Source organism: Trichoplusia ni, chromosome 5, assembly GCF_003590095.1.
Source record: "Trichoplusia ni isolate ovarian cell line Hi5 chromosome 5, tn1, whole genome shotgun sequence".
Lineage (NCBI taxonomy): Eukaryota > Metazoa > Arthropoda > Insecta > Lepidoptera > Noctuidae > Trichoplusia > Trichoplusia ni.
This window is the reverse complement of record NC_039482.1, coordinates 7,074,680-7,097,435: the sequence shown is the minus strand read 5'-3', so window position 1 is coordinate 7,097,435 and position 22,756 is coordinate 7,074,680. Positions and strand designations below refer to the sequence as shown.

The window sequence follows — 22,756 nt, the reverse complement described above, 5'->3', positions numbered from 1 at the left end:
TGGATCAAATTAAGTCATCAAGACCAGTGACAGAGATCAATAACAGAGATTAAATAAAACAACATATAATTTAGAACAATTTAATTTCTATAACATTAAACCGACACAATAATAATATTATAAAACTTATACAAAAATGTAAACGAAGATTATTGTTCAAGGGCGGCTGCACTTCATCCTCTTGGTGGCGGGATCCATCTTGCAGACTTCGAAAGAGTTACACTTCACGTTGTCACAGTACTGACCAGCTCCCCCAGCTGGGAATATAGATAATATATTAGATTTAATGTAGAGTCAAAGTGATACTACGTGGTCATGATAATCAACCAATTCAACAATCAACACCAAAAGTTTTAGAAGTGACAATAGCCCAAAGGGTACTAGCGTCATATGCAGCGGAATTCATGTTTTATGAAAATCTAAATGATAGAAGCAAATCAGAATTGCGCAATATTTACATTTACTAGTACCTACAGTAGCTTAGATGCTCTTCTTTTTAAATATTCTTTCTATATTCTAAAAAAAATGACTCCCGCTCTTATGTCTTTAATGCTTGTGTCGCAGAAATTCACAAACATTGAAGTCACAGACACCCAGACTCAGAACAAGCATTCGTAGAGCAAAATGACATCTTGGCCATCAAGGTTCAAAACCATACTCGGCTGTCCATGCCTGTTGGTTAGTGGTTAGATTCCCACGCAGGACAAATTTTTGTGTGATGAGCACGATCATTTTTTCTGTGTCTGTGTGTAATTTATCTATAATATGTATGAATTTAGAAATATATGTATGTATATCAGCCAGCTAGTACTCATAATACAAGCTTTGCTTAGTTTGAGACTAAATGGCGTTGTAAAGAAAAAAAAGCAAGAGACTTGTACCCAGCCGGGATACTTCAGCATCAACTTACACTGGTACTTGTTAGAGCTGTGCGACCCGGCGCCGTTAGCGGCCGGCTGCGTGCAGGACTTAGCGTTGCAGGCGTTGGAGCAGCACACCTTACCGCCGGTGCACTCGTAGTCCTGCACGCACTTGGGGCTGCAGCCGTACACCTTGGAGGGCAGGGGGCAGTTGCCAGCTGGAAATATTGGATAGTTCATGAAATATAATGTTTTCTGGCTCTTTTTCTTGACACTAAAGTACCTCTTTGTCGAGATAATTAGATTCGAAACTTAATAGAGTTGTTTCTTAGATTGCTTTTTAATTAAAGAACTTGAACGGAATGTTACTTGCAAGAAATTTGCATTAAAGTTCTTGACAAGGCTTCTGTGTGCTGGACCTCTTTGGGTTTGGACCTCGAATTTTCTTCTTATTTAACTCGCGTCTAAAAAGAAGTGTTTAAGAGTGTGTTAAGAAAATGCCTCGAGTGATACACAATTTACCAAACACTCAAATAATAAATTCCTGTCAAATATAATTATAAGTTTTTATTCTTTAATATCTAGTTTCGTAATAATTGGAGACAGACTGGTTCTGGAAATGTTGCAATAATTTAAAAAGCTGTTTTCCTTAAACGGATCTAACAACTTGATTAGATAATTTACTTGAATTGTCGCAACGGATGACGGCGATGTTAAATTGTTATTACTTCATCACGTCTGTACACAGTTTCGTACCTTAGGGCATTGAAGTACCCACAATAACTGATCTTTTTATAACTTTAAGATGCTCTATAAGACCAGTAAAACGGGTTGTGAACAGACGGGCAGACAGGTAATCGGATCCCTTATAATTCGAACTTGAACTAAACGCAGCTTTGGAAAAGGTCAAAAACAAATGAATCCAGATAAAAGAGGCCATCTTTGTGTAGTACATTCCTTCATATTTGTAGATATAGGTCCTTCTTTCAATGCGGCACTCTTTAAAAGTTGTACAATTAAAAAGCCCGTGCAAAACTTGAGGGAAGATGTAAGGAAAAAATATTACAAAGTTGTCTATACTCTGTCCATTAGCAAAGAATATCGAGACCACAAACTACAATAGGGTATTGTAGTTTTGAGTAATACGGATATTACTGGACCGGTCTTGTCAGGTTCAACCTGAGTTGGTGACTGTCCCCGTAATGCATTATGATCAACCCGTTAATGTACTATTTCCTTATTAAAAAACCATTCTAACATTCCTATGCCAGTGAAGTATCATTTGGCTGAGCATAATGTCCAAATAAAAGACTTAACAAAGTACTTGTGATCCCTCAAATCGGGGATTCCCTTCGGTCACGAATTTCCAAATAATCTGTGTGCTTCCAGTTCGTCCATATCTAAGTAGATACAGTGTACCGATTCTTTATAGATAGCAATAGATCACGCACAGCTATGTCCCATGTTGGCTGCCATTTCGTGATCAGCAGTGCCTACTCTTATACATCGAGGATCTTACGATACGAACTTTAAGGTTATCTAATTCGAAAGTGTGACTTGCAAGCAGCATTCACCTAGCTTATAGCGATCTATACAAGGTAGAGTAAGAGAGAGTATTCTCTTTCTACACTGCTCCAATGTCATGAACAAACTCCTGTGCATTTATCAACTTATTTTGATACGACAGAGATTCTATTGAAGATTGAACTCACCAGCCTCAGTGTAAGACACCATCAGCACCACAGCTACGACACACAGCACGATTGTAGTTGAACCTGAAATCGAAGAGAAATAGTTTAAATCACTACGGTGAAAGGAGTCCATGCAGTGACAAGGAGTCTTTCCCGTTTGGGACCAAGGTGTCAATCGCGAAACGACGTTTTTTGAATTGGCTGTTTCACACCAATATCAAACAATGGTCCCAACCAAGAATTCAAAATGAGATTGCCGCGATTCACCCCAAGCTAATTAATACACATTATAAAACGATGATTGGATGGATAAATTGTATTAAGTACACACTTGTGGAAAACTTATTGTACAAGTATGTGTGTATGTATGTTTGTACTAATAAAAAATACCTAAGCCTCTAAAATAATCCTAAAAAAAAACAAATTAAAGATTAATGGACTTAGGGTTTAAGTCCATTAATCTTTATTGACAAATTTGTTTTTTTTTTTGTCCATTGTACACAGAAACCTGACTAAAGTAGGATGCAGACTTTAATATAAATTCTTTGTCTAGGACTATTCTGTACCAGTGACTAAGACTTATCGAAATGCTATTAATATATTCTTCTTTCCATAAATGTCCGTTTGCACTTGCAGATAACTGCTTAAGAGGAAAAATAAGTTTCCTTATATTGTACATATTAATCAATGTTGTTTACCGACCGATATAGTCCTAGAGTGTAAGAAATAATAACATTTAATTTTCTTAATCATGTATCCTCATATTCTTGCTCCAGGCATTATTTCCTTATGATTGACGCGATTCGGCTTAACTTTGATACCTACCCTGTAACCATTTGTATCCTTATATTCTTTTTCAGATAATTTTTTACTTAAATTGTTGCTTTTCAGTCCAAATTTGATACCATTTTTATGCCTAACCTAAATGTATGACTTTTACGCTTTAGTTCGACTCTGATCTAATCTATGCATATCAGAATATTGTGGAAAAATATAGCTTATTCAGAATTATCGTACACATCTATTCGATTTTGTTCAGAGCTGACAACAACGTAAATATAAAATTTAGGTTGTTGTCAGGCAAAAGACTTCTTCACCTCGGATTCATAGAATATTTCAGTTATTAAATGACACATGAGCTTTTTTATTTGCACGAATTTGATACCAAGGTATTGCCAAGGTATTCCATTTATAATTATATCAATCAGTAATAAATAACACTGCATGATAAATAACGATTTGCTAATATCAGTAGGTCAAGAGCGAGCTACAGCTTTACAATGATTAAGACAGGTTTTATATTAAAGGAGTACCTATGTATGATTCTCATGATCTGGGGGTCTGTTGTCACGGCTTGAAGTAATATTAGCCGGTGTGGAAGAAAGATTCCTCTACGCCATGTATTGTTGTTCTATAGTGTATTGTAAAGTTTGGTAGTGAGGTCTAAAAACATCACTTGCTAGTAAAAAGCGTACTGGTATGTGACGTCACACGAGATTTCAAATTACTGTATCCCCTTATTTAAAGCTAAGATCATTCTCATATCTGTCTACAACTGCACATATTAAGATTTTTTTCTAGTTTAAAAAAACTACCGGTGTAAGGAATATACTTAGTCCTTGTTTTGGCTTTCACAAATAAACAAATCACGTGCACAAAGACACCCACACTTAGAACAAGCATATGCCGATCACACAAATGTTTGTCCTACGCGGATATCGAACAAGCAACACGACGCACACAGTATGTTTGGCGTGGTGACCTCAACCATTCGGCTATCCGTGCAGTTGTTTATTTTCAACTTTCTCTGGTATGTTTTGCTGATAATTGTAGATATGCTCTGATCTTTGACTTTACCTACATGTGTCATACATAGGTACAGACGGCAACAAGAGTCGATGAGCAAAATAAAACTAACAATTTGGAAATGCCGTGATATTTAGATTTAACTACTCACGCGTATTTTTCGAGATTGCCCGACTAGTTTCGGAACCAACCGTCTTTAATCATGACCTGACGCGGCGATGGGGTCGCATTTGACTACGGTTGGGTTCGCATCATTTAATAATGAATAATCCTCACGAAATGGACTATCACAATTTAGATTTTTTTTCTCTTCTTTCTCATTTATGACAAAATAATAACCTTTGAGAACTGAGACCTGAACGTTTGTTTTGGCGCTTTTATCCTCATGCGTTGTGCATCTTCATATTCTCGGGGGAGGAAGCGGATTCAGACAGAAAACGATATTTCTCTTGGCATTGGATACTACAGGCCCTGTTTATGCGCAATAAGTTCTAAGACTTACGTAGATGACTGTATGTAAGCATCATGTTTTCTCCCGGCCCCCAAAGCGTGAATAATTGCTCCGATTACTTATATTTGCAGTACGAACAGATCACAAAGTGTTCTATATACATATTTGGGAAAAGAGGACTTTGACCAAATAACTGTATATCTGTAATCATGTTCCCTAGCTGTGGATCTCAAACCATGGATTCTGTCATTTAGAGGTGCTGATATAAGTATGTCAGAGATAGCTAAGGTATCAAGTTTTTGATCCTCCGTCCTGCATTTTTGCCATTGATTCTCAAAACAAATTAGAATACCAATAGAAGCAGACAAGGTTAGCGATCTGAGTAAATATAAAACTATTCCGACTTCTGTTAACAAATGTTAACACACTCAGCTATTTAAATAAAAACCAGTGCCTTCAAAATCATTAAAAAAAACAGGTAAATGGATGTCGTGGAGAGCAACATAAACAGACAATCTGAGAATGTAAAGTAAGCAAATATAGCTTACAAGTTGTTTGGAATTCAATGCGGTTTTTATTAGCAATGCCAGTATGTATGTATGTACTTAAGTTTTCCTACATTATTTATGTTTGCCAGTTCGCAGACTTTTGTTTAAGCATGAAGCTAAGGTTTGGATAATAATATATTACTCTGTTCGCCTAATAGAAGTACTTGTCTCTATTATTGAAATGCCAATATGTGTCCCGGTCTATTACCGTTTTAAACGAGGATTCAGAACAAAATATCTGCCAATTCTCTTTTTTTATTTTTAAACGACACCCGCGCTTTTTAAATCCTTATATCGTGGGGGTTTTCAGAAACATCTAAGTCACATGCACAAAAACACCCAGATTCAGAAAAGGCATTCGGTGATCACATAAAAATCGACACGTCGCGCATATCGGGTTTAGCGTAGTGACCTCAACCGCTTGGCTATCCGTGCATTAGTTTTTTTTTATAATCTTTTTCCAACTACGCAATTTCTCGGCCCTTAATTTAACAACAATAAACAACACCAATTTTTCCATACAAAGATCAATTTCTCACACATTTTTAACACTCGCTTTGAATTTTATGACAATTATGACTGCAACATTTCTTATCTCAAAATATTACTTATTTCTATAAATAAATGTTTTGCTATAACACTTACCCATATTTCTTGATTGATTTAAAACTTGTTATTTCACTATGCGTCTGCGCAGAACCGATGCTAATACAAAACTGGTTCCGCAGTACGCTTTGTACATCATAAGCTTTATTCAATTATGTATGCCACCACACATGAATAACGCCAGTGTCTATACACTGACGATTTTGTACGACGGTTAACTATCTCCAAGGAACAAATGCAGCAATGGATGTGTGAATATGTTGGTGTTGGGAGTTGGTGAGTGTTGGCCAATGTTGGCCGAAGTGAAGCCATGTAGTGTTTACAATTTATGAATACAATTTGCTAATCGTTTGATGTCAAGGACTTAGGTCAAGTATTAGAAGTGTGAGAGTTTGTTTTATTTTGTTTTAAGACGTTTACCAACTTAAGTTCTCTCCTTTTATTTTTAAATCCCGACGCAAAAAGAGGGATGTTATTAGTTTGAAATAGACAGACAAGACAGAGGTCCCCAGTAAAAGCAAAAGAAAACGAGGGAGAAAAGCTTTATCTAATTTCTTTCAGATTTTGCATAATTTGTTTTTTTTTTTCTTAAAATAGTTCTGATCCTAGCGTGTACAGTATACAAGGTGTTTTGTTCGTGACTTCCCAATTCGTTTTCTTGCTGGATACACCTGATACGAATGAAAATGTTATGTGGGCCGTCTGGCTGTCTTATTAATATTGTTCGCCCGTAAGTTTCGGAGATGGACATACTGGGTACTGGTGACTTTGTGTATGTCTGAGGAAAAACGACATGCGGATGACTTACAACATCCTTTTCTCCGAGGTGAAACGCTAATGACTTCAACCCAAGCCGAACAGCATTGGGATAAACCTCTTCAGCTGAATGAGCCAGCGCCACGGGATCTGTCGCGTCGTCTTACAACACGCCGCCTTTTTGCAGTGGTCTGAAGTTGGCTTTCATGCCATAATTAGAAGTTGGACTCATTTCTAACAGAAGAATCCTAAATGTATTGACAGATACGAGGAACTCTCCAGCTGAAACTAATAGAAATTTCTCTTTTTTTATAGTTGTCCCATGGTCTTTACATTTCCCGCTAGATAGCGCTGAAGTTCTCAGTTTTATCAATTTATGTTTATCGGGTCTCGGGAGCAATTTTATAACCGGACGTAAACGTTGCACAAGTAAAATATTGTAGTCTGTTACATCAGTCGTGTTACGCCATCTATTAGTTGCATATATTATGAAAATGCAGTGAAATAGGTTTAGTGTTTGTTCCCTCTTCAATGGTTCTAGTTCGTTTTTTATAACAATAAAATTCGTCCGGAAAAAATGCCGTCCATTATAAATATTATAAAGACATTTTACTGTTACTCGTCAGAACCAGCTTATAATGTCGTCGTACAGAAAATGTTATTTCTATCAAAAAAAGATGTATAACGAACTTATATTTTTTTAGTTGTTTTTTTATTAGTCACTAGCTTTTGCTTCGGGATTCATGAACCAAATTTTTTTCATGAAAATTTGTTATTCAATTATTTGTACTCTAAAACGACATATTTCTTAGGTTATGTTTCCGAACGATGAAAGCGTATCTGCATGCGACGCCTACCGGATCAACGTAGAGCTAAATTCAAATATTTCGGTTCAAACGTCAAACTGTAGTAATTACCAACGGGTGAATGTTTGATGAAATTGTTTTCTTGTTTGTAATTTAGAAACAAGCGTTGAACGATATAATTATTGTGTGAAGTGCACAAAAACTATGATAACTGTGTGATTTGTGATACTTGGTTAATTTTTTTATCGTTATCATGGATCCGTTTACTCAGGTACGGTTGCGCGATAATTTATGTGTTAACGGTCGCCGAGTTGAGAAGGTCATTCTAGGCATGTATATTAGTGTTTAAAGTTGACTTATACTATGAATTATTTTATTTACAGCGCATGTTAGAGAGAGCGCGGGCTCGGCAGGAAAAAATCGACCAAAAACTTGCGAATTCTGGCCAGACCGTGCCAAAACGAAAGCCTCTATCAGAGAACATTGCCGTTGTTAAATCTGAGAATTCCCCTGTCAAGTCTCCTAGTAAAATGGCGAGGGAGTCTATTACCTCTCCTCGGAGGCAGTCAAAGGACTGTACGAAGTCTGAAACGCCTACTAAAGCTGTAGCAAAGAGGTCGAGTATGAAGTCAGATGTGGCGTCGCCTCAGCGCCGTAACGATGTTATTGTGACTAAAAAAGAGTTTAAAAGTCCCAAAAGGGGCAGTATTAACCGGCGAAACTCTGACGTGTCGGTAGAGATCAATATTTCTCATAGAAATGACATTCAGATTGAGGTACAAGTAGAAGAAAGAGACGCGCCTATTTGCGTAGTGTATGACTCTCAAGCGCAGTCCGGCAACACTGTGGTCATCAAGGAGATCACAGGTAAGCTGTGACCATATTTTTAGTCTGGAATGTTCTTTTTGTGTAACGGGTAATAATACTTATAAGATTTTAATCAGTGTTGTTAGGGTACTTTTGAGTAGATATTATTTTTGGATTTTGTCAGGTGAAGTTGAAGGAATAATAAACCCCTTTTTCTTTTTTCAAACTAAGGCTGTCTGCTCTAACTCCTGTTGAGTATATGAAAGAAATGTCTGTGTAATACCACCTTCTTAATGTTGCAGTGGAACGCAAAAACGTTTGCTAAACTAAACTGAACAATAAAAGCTTTATTTATCTACAAAAGCAATATAATGCTATCATTGTTATTTTGTTTATTGAATTTAAATAAGGTCAAATGGAACTACTGTGCTTTGTGTTTCAATTAGAATGTAGATATCATTGATGGACTCTTATTTTGTTGATAATTAATTTGTTACAAACTAATTTTAAGACATTTTGCTTGTGATAAATTAATTTAAATTCAATTTAAACTGATTTAATTAATTGAACATAATGACTAATAATTAGAGTTTTTATGCGTTTTTCCTGTTAAGCTTTCTGAGCAGGTTCTCTTCAAAAAAAGTTGAATATTGTTGTAAAGAGAGTTCAGAGTACCTATTTCCTATACTTCACCTATGAATTTTAATTTCTTTAAACTGCTCATCTCTACCAAAGTGTGATTGAATTTGATTAGGTTTAAATTGAATGTTGATGAATGAAGATAAGTTATGCAAACTATTCATATTTCATCTAACAAATCATGGAGTGTGTATAGTATTTTTTTTTCTTCATACTATTGTCATTTATCCAAAACAAAAATTATATGTATACCTATAGTATACCTATAATACTTCAAATTCCAACCCTTAAAACATTCTAAAGTTTATTCATAAACTTACAAACAAAGAGAAACCACAAAGAAGGTTAAAGCATGCAGTTATTTATCTAAATAAGCAAGAATACATGACTAACTAAAGTCACTGACATTTATACCGGGAGCTTATTACTTATTATATTACTCACCTCCGTAAGATAATGTTCTCCTAATTGCTTAGTAAATCATTTAAGTTTAAGTTAAACAAAACATTAGTTAATTGAGAAAATTAAAGATTATATTAATTTGTTTAGTTGGTTGATGGCTGTGTTGTGTTGTGTGTGCTTGGGTTGTTTTTTTTGAGACTAATAGGTGTAATAGGTGTGTTTTATTTTTAATTTGAAAGGTCTTTTTTGTTTTGTGCCTCATAATTGGTGTTAGTTTTTCATTTTGTGGTTGAATAATTTTAAAGTAATATGATGGGTATGTAAGGTTTCTTTTAATTTTAAAATTTCCTGTTTTGTTTTAGTGTGAGTTTTTTAGTTTCTAATATAAATTTCTTATTAGTATTATTGCAGTATCTGTTAAATTATTTTTTTGTTGTTGATGGGTTTCTAACTTGTGTCAGAATTTTTAATAAATTTATGTTTATGTATTTGTGCTTATAAACTGGTCTTGACCTGAGCAGATATTTCATAAACTATATACCATAATTACCTTAATTACTTCTTTTGAAGCTTAAATATCTAGAATCTATATATAGAATCTAATTTCACTTTAATTTACCACTAATAAATATACACCAATACTCAACTGGTACTCAATAGCTCACCACACCAAACCCACCGTGCATGACTTGTCGGGGGTTTGATTCCTGTGTAGGAAAACAATTTATTAGATCCAGGAATTCTTTTCCTGTCTGCACATGAATGTTTTTGTAACTTTCCTTAACCCAAAGATAAAAAAAGTATAATGTATTTTGTTTTTCAGAGGACACACCTAGTATCATGGAGAAAGCAGTAGGAGACGCAGCGGAGAGTAAATCAGATCGTCCTGCTCTACGACACAACATCAAGTCAAGACTTGACAGGCTGGGGAATCTATATTCTGGTGAGTTGCTGTAATTTTAATTTTTAGATGAGGTATTTCAGAGCTTGCTTTGTTTTTATTTGTTCCTTTTTTATGCGTTAGTTGTCAAACATTTCATACTAATTTTAAAAATACTATATCTCAATCAATCAATCAATCAAATTTTCCTCAACTTGGTCTACTGCTAAGTGTAAGTCTCGCGAAAAAACCCGAAGGCAGTCTTGGGCAGTCAACAATCTTCTTTTATCTCGCTTTAAAGAAAAATGAGTGTTTTTACATGTAAAAAATATGTATATATCAAAATATCTTCTATAATAATTCCAGACACCCCAACCCTGTCATCGCCTATACACCGCACGGAGCTCCAGTTCTCGGCCGCCACGCCGCCGACCGAGCAGCAGCAACAACAACAACAACAGCAACAGCAGAAGCCGAGACAGCAGCCCGGCAAGAAGTTCGGCCGGCTCGCCGCTCTCGCCGACCAGATCAACAACTGGGAGGATGATTTGAGTCATCATACTTATGTGAGTATAAAGCTTTATTATTTTTAACAGTAGTAACTTTCTTGAGGGTGCTTCATACTTAAAGGATGCAGCGATTTGCCCGTGTGTATTTATCGGGATTCCACGGGAACCAGAGTCCTTAGTAGGGGTTGCTAGTTCATCTCGCAACTGCGCCTCCTTTTATAGTTGTATTGCATCTTTTAAAAAGTATAGTTTCTTATTAATATTCAAAAATATGTTGTTCCTGTTTATATTGGACTAGTTGCTGCCCGCGGACTCGCCCGCTATCAATCAAAAATAGTTCCACGGGCAACGTAAAATCGTTTGATATAATATGAAACTTTCAAATCCGTTCCACTGCATAGATTTTGTCGAACGGAGTAAGCTTTTGGTTGAAGAAGACTCCTGGCCAGGACAATATTTTCAATACCTCTCGAAATTGCATCTTACCTTATATTTACCATTAATCTTCACAGCAACCTGACAGTAACAAGACCGCATCTAAATCGGAAGCCAAGCAAGACAAGGACGCGTCCACACTGGACGTTTCAATACATTCATTCAAGGACATCAACAAAGTATTAGATTCAGCTAAATCAAGACCGGTATGTACCATATTATACTAAAAATTGTTTATTTTTTACTTCGTTTAGTAATTATACATTTTATTAACAACTTAGTCTAGCATGGAATTCATTAGACAGTGTTTAAAAATTATGTAAAAAAAAACTTTTTAAAAAGGTAGATCGACTCAAACTTTAGGCACTTAAATTAAAAGTTTTTATTTCTATTACGACGTTTTTAGGCACTTTTTGTAACATTATTGATTGTATATAGTTAATTATTGTAATTAGGCATTCGGTCAAAAACACAATCTAATCTCTAGACATGACTTTGTCTTTCTGTATCCCTTCGTAACATTCCTTATTACCTTTATCATAAAGATATTCATTTTCTCTACAGACATTTGATTTACTAACTTTTATTTATAGAAAGAAACCAAGAAATTCGACTCGCACACGTTCACGAAATCTTCTATGAACGAGTGCCAGAGACTCAACAGGCAGATAGTTGCAGAACTGGTAAGTACTTAGCTATTAAGGCTTCTGAACTGTATTATGTAGTATGCAATTCTTTCCAGGTGTGAAAAAATGTGGTACAATTGAATTGGATTATTTAATATTGTCGATACAGTATCTATGATCAATTTGGTTCTAAAAGCTTATATAAACAGCGGTATTATTTTAGTAATTTACTTGTGAAAAACTGAAGCAAAGTAAAATTGTTTTTCAACACAAGATACTTATTAAAAATGTTGTAATACAGACTCTTTATTGTCTGCCCCAGAACTCTTTATTACAGAGGAAAAAAAGGAAGTGTTCCATTTTTAAATGAAACTTGACGTTTTTGTTTCACGTAAATTTTATAAGTTCTTAGTTTTCTTATCAATAATTAGATTACATTAGATTTTATTCAATTGTTTTAGTAGACCACTCAATTGCATTTTTTTTATGTTTTTTTCGTTTTATTCGTTCACATTTATTTAGGTACAATTTTCTTTGCGTTATCGTAAGTCAATTTGACTGGACATATTTACTTTAAAAATTCAAAATGACAATGACATAAGTCAAAATTAAAAATAATAAGTGAAAAGGTAAGTTACACTTTTTGTTAATTTATTCTTTTAAGATATAAGGCTGGTTTTACACACGCCTGGAACTACTGCCTAAACGGTATTGTACATGATTCCTAACACTGATCTTTGCTATAATACGCTGGGCTAAAAATCGCTAACAATTATTGGGAAAACTTAATTGAAAATGGCGCTGATAGCAGTAGCGGCCGTTTTCAAAACTAATATTTGAGAACAGAGTTAATGATAGCATCATCATCTTAGCCTGCTACTAACTATGTTGGGGTCGGCTTCCAGTCTAACCGGATTCAGCTAAGTACCAGTGTTTTACAGGGAACGACAGCCTATCTGACCTCCTCAACACATGGGCAAGACGGTACCCTTTGGACTAGTTGACCGACTTTTGATATTTACTCCAGTAAATTAAATGACAATCATTATTTAAAAAATAACTTTGGATGTTATTGTCGACCGTCATTTTTGTTGGGAAGCTAATATTCAGTCTAGCGTATTATAAAAAGATCAGTGGCATGTAATATTAAATGTGTTATAAGTTTTAAAAAGTTCCATTATCAAAATTTTCCCATAACATTTAGTTATTACTAACTACCCTCAGTTTCCTATGATTGGTACAATGGTGTTCGTGTTATTTAATGGTTTTGGGTTGTACGTATTCGACGATACACGGTGAAGTTGCATCACGTGATAATCGGTTTATTCTTCCTTGTAAGTATGAGCACGCAATCGTTATTGTTGACGTTACGTGTTATTGCTATGTGAATTTTAGTAGGCGTTAAAAATGCGTTGCGTAGCGGTCTATTCATCGACGCCAAAATTTTGAAAATTGAATTACATTAGTACTTACTAACATTTTTTCATGACGTTGTAGATAATCCTTGTTACCTACTATGTCTTCTCGCCTAATAACATAGTAATCATAGGGTCCCCGCAACCTTTGATCTAGGAAACAATGGAGAAGCTGTTCATACTAAATATTTTCCTAATTGAAAATTGACAAAAAATAATATACTTATGTTTAATAAAGTATGACCAATATTTATCCTTCGAGATTGTCTGACGAACAATCATCCATCTTGTGGAAAGAGTTTAAGCGTTTGTGTATTAAGCGCGCCGGTACTAAATCGTTTTTAACGCCAAAAATTGCATAATAAGCTTCAGATGCAAACCATTATATTATAATATTCCACAACTTTCACATAACGCCATCTAGTCTTAAACTAAGCAAAGCTTTTATTATAAGTAATATCCAACTGAAAAACATACTTACATATTTCTAGATACATACACATTATAGATAAATTACGACACATATTACTACTAGCTGTTGCTCGCGACTTCGTCCGCGAATAGAATCCCTCGAAGATGAATAATTTTCCCTGTTTTTTTCCCTCATTTTCCATTGTATCTTCGCTCCTTTTAGTCGCAGCGTGATGGTATATGGCTTAAAACCTTCCTCAATGAATGTTCTATTCAACACAGAAACAATTTGAACCAACAGTTTCTAGATTAGCGCGTTCAAACAAACTCTTCAGCTTTATATATTGTTATAGATTAGTAAAGATTTAATAAAAAAACAAAAAATAACAAACAACACATCTCCACACCGTTCTTTAGTCACACATGATCAAAGATTAAAGTCACGGCGTTTAGGAACGATTTGACGCCTACCCGCATTGAATACTAATCGGAACTATTTTGTTATCAAACCTTATTTGCATGTGTTGTCCGTCTGTCCATGTTGTTTATAATGTTAGTGTAGTAATGCCCTTGACTTCTCACGAATATTAATTATTCAATATTTGTGCTCAATTTTGTAGAGTATTGGTCTAGTGACCTAATTTTCGTTGCTTAGGTTTAAAGAAACTTTATCCCCAATAGAAACATACATTGTTATTTACTTGAGAATAAAACTAAGAATATAAATTGTACATACAGTTCATAATTATTTTACTTTTGCTATGCCCCCCATATGGTCCAAAACTTATGTATATTCTTATGTACCTACCACCTAAGTTCACATTGTGGAATGCGATAAACGTATGAAGCGTCATTGCTTAATACGTTAATCTCTTAATATGAGCATACTGGTTTAAAAATCAGATTCCGTTGACATAAATCTAAACTAGCACAGTAGGGATGACGATCTCTTTCAATACCTATCCGTCTTCTAATTTGATGAATATTTTTTTAATTAAATTGAATGGAATAGCATTTCGAGTTATCGTTAAAAATAATATTATGTCTACTTTCACATTGGTACCATCTAGAACAAAACGCTCGATATACCTTTTAATTTTTGATTTAGTACAAAGGTAAGTACGGCTCAGTCACATCGTAGGGAGCGATGCGTCTGTTCTTCCCTCTGTTACAATCTCACAACACAAGTTATATCAACAGACCACCGAAGCTAACTCACAGCAAAACACACAGATTAAAAATACCCCCATTTACGTAAATACCCAACGTCTCGTCACTCCCCTTTCACAGTGAGTTTTACGATCTATTTTGATCTTTTACGGCTATATTTATTTCTCGACGACCACGTACGTTGGGTGGCCTGCTAACAAAAGGCTTTCTGACTTCGTTCCGAATTTTGAGACTACCCAATAGGGCTGATAAGTCTGTAAATAGTTTAAGTAAAAACTGATCTAAGTAGTTCTTTATCAGTAATCTAGCATATCGCAAATTATACAAAGCGAAAATGATCTCACGGGGACATAAAATCGGCATAAAAACTATCATATGTGTCAATCCAGGTTATAAACTATGTGTGTAACAAGGTTCGTCTAAAACCGTTCAGTGGTTTTTGCGTGAAAGAGTAAACATCCACACATCAACTTTCACGTTTATAATATTAGTAGGAAGAGATAACAAACAGTGTTTATTACACAAAGCATTTTTATCATGGTTTTTAAAATAGTGAAGGACCATGAGTTTTTTGATAGTTACTTTTACTTCCGGCACTACAATTTGATGTTAGCGGGTTTACCAATTTTAGTCCTTGCTCATTATACCTTATGGTCGTATGTCCCCTGAACTTATGGTATACATGTCTGTATGTATGTAATTCAGTCTTAGATTCGATCTTTTACAATAAAAACTAATAATATAAAAATAATAAAGGAAACTGCCAACCCTAAATCCAAGGTTCACCCATAAAGTCTGCGCAGGAGTTCTTTCGTCAGTCGTTCGCTTTTCAGGTCCAATAATGACGCCATAATATGCGCCCGAGTGTGCCCTATTGTTCTCTTTTAAAACATTATGAGAAAGGCCGGGAGATTAGTTGTGGCCCCCTTTGTTCCTGGTACGATTTTTATGATATTTCTCGGAGAAAGCCTTGAGTGTTTTGACCGCAGATTTGATTTTTTATGGTTTTTGGGCAGTGTTCGTTTGAGTGCTGTAATATTGCATAAGTATTGTTGAGGTAGAAGTTGTTTTTCTTGTATTAAAATGGTTTATTTCTTGGTTTCTTAAAGGAAAAGCGCACTCTTAACTCATAAGTAATTTATATCTTACTAATCCTACTAATGTTGGACTGTTGGATGGTTTGTACCTCTTTTACGCAAAAACCACTGAATAGATTTCGACGCAAATTTGTACACAGTTATTGTTTATAACCAGGATTAAAACGTAGGATAGTTTACAGGATAGGATAGACGTCAGCTAGTGACTTATATTAATCAAAACATTTTATGTGTTTTTAGTAATATACTTGTCATTCTTAACGGAATGCAAACCCTACTGTATTTAAAAAGTCTTGAGAATTCTGACAATTGAAATTCGAATCACGCGCACGAACTTAAGCATTTAAACAACAAAAAAATACAAACACTCGGATAGTCGAAAAGTCCATTAAATATAATCTCCCATTCATGCATACTTTGATCCCCAACGTTGTCCACGTGTGGTCTGTGACGTCACGAAGCTCGCATACAAATGAGAGAAAGAGATGACACTGAATTCATTCATGCGTTACGGCTGGTGACAAATTTTAGTAGTGGGAGAAAAGTTAAAGAAGCTTCAGCTTACAGTAACTTATCCATATGGGTTAGTTACTGTAACGCTTTTAAAGTGCCTGTAAAAAGGCCTATATGAAAAAAATAACAAACTATAGAGTGGGATATAGATAGATATAAATAATTATATCAAAATTCGCAGAATGTTTATATAGTTAATCAGCTAATTTATTAGTCATATTTAAGTGATAGATCACATCCTTAATGTTTACGCATAGGTGATATAGGTCACACGCCAAACCCACTTTGCCCGGAATACACGTTTTAAAAATGCTTGTTCGGAGTCTGGGTGCGACACAAGTATTAAATATCTAAGAGCAAGGGTCGTTTAAAACAACAAAAATATATTTTAATGAATAAAATGTGTTTTCATAGTTACCTACAATATTGCAATACCCCGCGTAAAGAGCTGTATCATGAAAATTCGATATTGTTTATGCATCTTCGTATGAACAGACACTTACATATCAAATTACATACAGACAGAAATAATGCAGCAACGTATATGTATAATATTTCAGTATTACTTTATTAACATAATGACGACATTTAACAGGAAATTGCTAAATCATTATTCAATTCAATTATCAAGCAATTTCGTAATACGTATCTATTTCATGTTATTTGAAATTGTTGAACTTGAAATGTTTAATTCGTGCATTCTTTTATGATATTAATTACTGTTATGGTTTATTTTATAGCTTTCTTGGATCAATGAAATCTATTTAGGACTTAAATTTACTTTGCGCAATGCGGAAGCAAGGTACTGATTCTGTAGTAAATACTAATAGTAAAACAATTTTTCATTTTTGAAGAAACGTTGCTTTGGAAACTAAACCCAGTTTTGCAATTTACCATTTTTTTCTTAATATTGGTCGACCCCCGTACCTACTACGAATCTGTTTTTGGGTCGCGGAATGATTCACTAACATTCAAGTCATCAAGCCACGCACAAAGACGAAAGCTTATAACGATCATTTGTCAATCACGCCAATGCTCATCCTACGCGGGGATCGAATACGCGATACGAAGCGCATTTTGCGGTAACTTGTACCACTCTATAAGACAAAGATATCCAAAACTTAGTGAAATATATTTTATTGTCTACAGTTATTCTTAATACCATACATATTAGCTTGGCAGTTGTAAACATATTGACAATGGTTTGCATTGTATCTCGAATAATCCCGATTGTGTGTCAGCGTAGACAGCGAAGTAGACAAACACGGACATAAAGAGCCGTTTATTTTGTAACACTAGTCCTTAGTCTATCATGACAGATGACCATTGTGCTATATTCTAATAGATAGGGGTATATTTAGAATGGAATAGTTTGTTTTATATAGGATTATGTAATTGAAACTTGTAGGCCGGGGGTCTACCACCGCGTCTTAAAGTAGTAGTCTCTCTCAACTATTTCATTGCTGCAAATGATTCAATGATCAGTAACGGAGATCGATGATCGGAACTAGATTAAAGAACTGCCAAAAGTGTTAAAACATCTATGTAATTTATTATTTTATAGTCCATAACTCGATCTAATATCAAACTTAACAAAGCTAGTAGCTAGAGTACTAGACAACTGATAAACGTAGATAAATGACACGTAATGGATCGTTCTCATGATACGAACATTTATCCTGACCTCCGAAATAGCAGCCACTAAACTAGACCGGCCAATATAAAAATAGTCCCAGTTTCATTAGGATGTATTGTACTTTAATACAAAACCCTTGTAAATCTAACAGTATTCATCTCCTCGTTTCACCTTTACCATTGCAAAACGAAATCAGACAGAAATCATACAAAACTATTTCCATACATCTGTATTTTAGCTGCGCAAGAGTTTCCGCGTGCAATCTAAATACGCATCTCGCATGCTACGCCCGCTTAAAATGTCATCATGTCGTGTCGTTTCCGTGTAACTGTTATATGGGTCGCTCGATATTTCTAATATTCACGTTTGTTGCTTCAAGAAACCTGTGTCTATTTTGTCTTGTCCGTTAAGCCCGTGTTTTGCTGGAATGTTGTAATATATCTTTTCTGAATATTTCTGATTAATTTCGTTGCGGGTTCCAAGACAGTAATCGTTTATCCTGAGATTTAGCGAGCTTAGGTGGTACGGTTTTTTCCTTGGATTAATTGTAGATCCTGGCTTACAGAAGTTGCAAAGCGATAATTTAAGGTTCCCCACTCTCAGTTAAAAATGAAACCCTATATTGAGGCTTCGCTGTCTGTCCGGCTGTCCATACATCCATCTGTTTGTGACCAGGCTGTATCTTATAAACGGCGATAACAATGGTTGTTAGGAAAAGATTGGTTCGATGGACCCTTTTATTACCCTATTCGTACGAAACCCCGGGTGTCGCGAGTCCGACTCTCACTTTACTGGTTATTTAGGATGCCTTTCACCACTAATGATATCTTAGAGTTAGTCATTCTTTAAGTTCGGACAGGGACCACATGCATAAAAATCTTTTTTTTTTGTAATTACTTTACCAGAACGTTTAGGGATTGATATTCATAACTCAAAAGACACCGTTTCTCTACCTGTTCACAAATAAATATTTTTATAATAAGTATATGAATATGAACAATTATGATGAAGTAGTCTTCAAACCAAATACATATAACGTTTTTCCCACCAAATGTTGTTGCATGCGACCTTTTTCTGTTCCTTATAACCTTAGCTATATTCACACGTGTTAAAATATGTATGCTATCAAAATTCTCGTAACAGACTCCCTTTATCAAGCAAGTGTAATTCAATACGATAAATTCGGTGAATATGTTTCGGTATTTAAACCGCTGTAATGTACGTTACACGCTGTTTGGAAGACATGTTAAATTATGTAGCTTTTGTTGCTATATGTGAATACAGTCTAGACTCTATGGCGTCTAGGTTTTAGCAGTTAGCAGCACCTGAGGAGTACGAGTACATTTTGTTGCAATATAAACGTGAATTTAATACATTGAATATATATTTTATAATGAACGCGTTGTTGCTTACCGCTTCACCTGCCTAGATGTCGATTAAAGCTACAAGAACATTACTCTCCTTTAACGCAGTCGGATAAATAACCTATGTGTTAGGCAAAAGTGCCAGCTACCTGCATACCAAATTTCATCATAATCGGTCCAGGTGTTAGAGCGAAAAGTGGTAACAAGCATACAGATGCAGTATGTAAAAAAGATTCTACGTAATGTTTAAAGCAATGTTTTTATTAAAGCGCCATCATTGACAACAATACTCGTAGCTTTAGTGTTTCAAACAGAAAACAGATTTATATGTTTCCCATGTAGACGAGGACAACGATTGTTGCATGAAAACGTATTGTACTGCACTTGTTTTTGTTAAACAACAATAAAATAGATAAACGCCGATAGATAGAAATTTCACAATATTGCGTAGGATTCAAATTCAAACAAACAGCATTTTGTCTGTCCTGCTTCGTAGGAAATCGAATTTCACACAACGCCATATGTTGTAAAACGAACCATAAATTGAAGCTATTAAACGGCGTGAATTTACTATCTTTTAAACTTTTTACATCCGATTAAAAGCCGCAACTTTTATGTCGCAACGCGTTTTTTTTTACGCATCGTTGTTATGCTAACTTGCCTTCCTGGAGACCTACCATAATAAAAAAAGAAACATTTACAGTAGTGGAAGCGAGATGGCAAGATACACTTCGTATAGCTTCGACTCTCTTGCACAAATACAGCAGTTATAGTTTGAGATGTATTGGTAGACTTTCAGCTGCAAACCCAGTCCCAACAGACCTCACATTTCTATACCATCACCGTATAATAGTGGGTCTTTATACACGGTCACGGTCTCAGTTTGTTGAACCTAGTTTTTGCGCATCATTTACCGGTCCGTTTGGATCGGGAGTTTTTCTTTTAAAGGTTTGTGAGATTGATTGCTGGAGTGCATCGAACTTGGCTAGACGTCGCCGTTGAGATTATGTAATTGTGTAACGAAAATCGGAAATAACATTGATTATATTATTAAACGCTTATTTCGATGAAAGGAAGCTTACTCTAGATAAGACGGTAAAACTGTTTTAATGTCAGTGCCCCTAGCAAAAAGACTTTTTCATCACAATATTTGATTGTTCAAAGTCTATCTTATTAAGATTATGCTAAATTAATAAGAGTAAATGGTTATTGTAAGCAATTGCTATCCCACTGACGCACTTCAGAGTAGAAACCTCCCTACTCTTTCCATTTTTCTTTTCTCGTTTAAAGGCAAAGGTATCTCAATTATTCATGTCTAGCTCATCACGCCATCCACGAATCATCTTATCTAATTCCATTTAAAATATGTTATATAATTCTTAATAATAAGTCTAACGAGCATGGCACACGTCACAATCTCAATGTAGACTAACAGTCTGCTCATCAGGCTGCAACGGCACGCGACACGCTCTTGATTTTCTTTTAATAATATTTTTAGGTTTTATAACAAAAATAAAATGCCCAAGTTTATAGCAAATCATTTTCTCAAAAAGTGTAAAAACTTTTTTCTGATTCTAGTTATAATCGACTCTCGAGTTCTTGACACACGGAGCAGTACAGAACAGTGAACAGTGAACAGCTTAAGACGGCAGAGGTATCTCAAATTCTGCCAATACCTTTTGTTTTTTGTTGTCCCTACCACATGTTAGAGTCGTTCTAAAATGTTTTTGTCTTTACATGTGCTTTATAATGACGAAAGTAGTATAAGACTTGATGCAGTTCCGTTTTGGAATAGGGTTGTGAGTATTACGATTAATTAGAACTATTTATATATAGAATTATTAATGAGATCACATGGTCTTCATGAAATGAAATATTGCAATTACTCACGAGTATTTGTCGGGATCGAATGTCGACCCCGCCGCAGCACATGATTAAGGACTCCGGTTGCGTCCGAATTGGTCGGGCAACCCCGATAAATACGCGTGATTAAACCGTCCCATCATTTAATTATGAATCATTCTCACGCTAGTTACTTACCACAAAAAACTATAAAGTTATCTAACTGAACTTAAACTTCACAATAGACAGTTTCTAATGCCAATGCCCTCGAAGGGAATGTCTATCATAATTCGGTAGGGACCCGAATTTAAGTCAGTAAATTGGTTAATAGGTTGGAGTCAATTTAGGGGTAAAGAATTTTTGTGTTTCTGGTCAGTCTCCATTGTAGCTTGTTATAAGTGTCGACGTGACAGTTGTAACTTACAAAATTCTTTGCTAGTTTATGTTGTTCAAACTTCAACATAAAAAAACAAATACGTATTGAATATTTTTTTAAAACCTTTCTGACATACTACTTAAACTTTTTTAGTCAAATACCCTATTTAGTACTCAATATTAGTGTCTTACAACTAAGTTCAATCGCAGAAGTTCTCGTAATAATCCCACCAACTCCGAACTTATTTCGAACCATACTCAGTTATTCCTTTGTTCTATTTATTATGCTTTTGTGTCTATGTCACCAACCCTCTCGGCCATCTTAAAATAACTTTACTCCTCGTGCCCGTGTCCTTGAACGAGGTATTAACATTGTCCGTATGTTTGTACACTTTGAATCATACCGACCGTTTCGGTTCACTCTAATCAATCCTCATGTATGTATAATTTTCCGTATTGACTCATACGAATTTGTTATGGTAATCTTAACTTAGTGTATGTGTCGTCTCTAGGTGCCAAGGTCCCGTTAATTCTCTCATTGTTTTCGATGCTTATTCGTACTCCATTATTGTATTAGGACCAATTATTTTTTGAGTACTTTGAATGGTGGAATAAAAGCGCTTATGTTATGGCAGTTCCCTTATATTTCAGTTAGGCAGTCGTTTATAATTTGTTATAGATTTTTAATAATATTAGATTCAACAAGGATTTTGACTAAACAAAGTAGAAGATGATTAGTTAAAACCTTCAAGAATCAGATTATACAAAAGATTCCTTGTATGTGCTATGTCACTCAGACGTACGTCTATCGTAACCGGCAGCTAGCCAGACAGGTTAGCTAATCGGCAATGGGATTTTTTTATTAATACGTATTGTAATTAAGCGTTTCTTGAGTATTTATTCCTAGCGTTTTTTCTCTTTGAGGTGTTAATGCATGAGTTTTGGGTTGTTTTTCTAGTCTACATAGTTCTGAATGTATACTCGTATCTTGTTAACAAGCTTCTCAAATTAAAACAGAATCTGCAACTTTAAATATTGTTCTAAACAACCGTTGTACGATTGCCTAATGTTTATGCAAATTTCGTATGCCAATAACACAGGTGCGTTGTTC

At 35.1% G+C, this 22,756-nt stretch overlaps 2 protein-coding genes across 4 annotated transcripts in view; one reads left to right on the top strand and one right to left on the bottom strand.

Annotated features, from left to right (window-relative positions):
* Positions 1-56: 56 nt before the first annotated feature.
* LOC113494271 (waprin-Thr1-like) lies at positions 57-6,083 on the bottom strand. Its single transcript, XM_026872541.1, has 4 exons — positions 6,002-6,083; positions 2,573-2,635; positions 911-1,078; positions 57-257 (listed from the first exon to the last, which is right to left on the bottom strand). The coding sequence occupies exons 1-4, from the start codon at positions 6,003-6,005 to the stop codon at positions 157-159; spliced, it is 336 nt and encodes a 111-aa protein (XP_026728342.1). The 5' UTR covers positions 6,006-6,083; the 3' UTR covers positions 57-156.
* Positions 6,084-7,585: 1,502 nt separating this feature from the next.
* LOC113494262 (anillin-like) overlaps positions 7,586-22,756 on the top strand; it is a 54,198-nt gene continuing 39,027 nt past the window's right edge. For 2 of the 3 annotated variants that reach the window (XM_026872527.1, XM_026872525.1), the window contains exons 1-6: positions 7,586-7,795; positions 7,908-8,391; positions 10,196-10,315; positions 10,619-10,818; positions 11,274-11,402; positions 11,790-11,879. In XM_026872527.1, the coding sequence (XP_026728328.1) occupies positions 7,778-7,795; positions 7,908-8,391; positions 10,196-10,315; positions 10,619-10,818; positions 11,274-11,402; positions 11,790-11,879 (1,041 nt within the window). In that variant the 5' untranslated portion in view covers positions 7,586-7,777. The remainder of the gene's footprint in view (positions 7,796-7,907; positions 8,392-10,195; positions 10,316-10,618; positions 10,819-11,273; positions 11,403-11,789; positions 11,880-22,756) is intronic. The other variant, XM_026872528.1, reaches the window with a different exon arrangement.

What these genes read in the sequence shown, in the direction of transcription:
- LOC113494271 (XM_026872541.1), bottom strand. An exon ending in GGTGTCTTACACTGAGGCTG is followed by an intron (nt 1,079 to 2,572) that starts GTGAGTTCAATC and finishes CAATATTTCCAG; the next exon opens with CTGGCAACTGCCCCCTGCCC. An exon ending in CAGCTCTAACAAGTACCAGT is followed by an intron (nt 258 to 910) that starts GTAAGTTGATGC and finishes CTATATTCCCAG; the next exon opens with CTGGGGGAGCTGGTCAGTAC.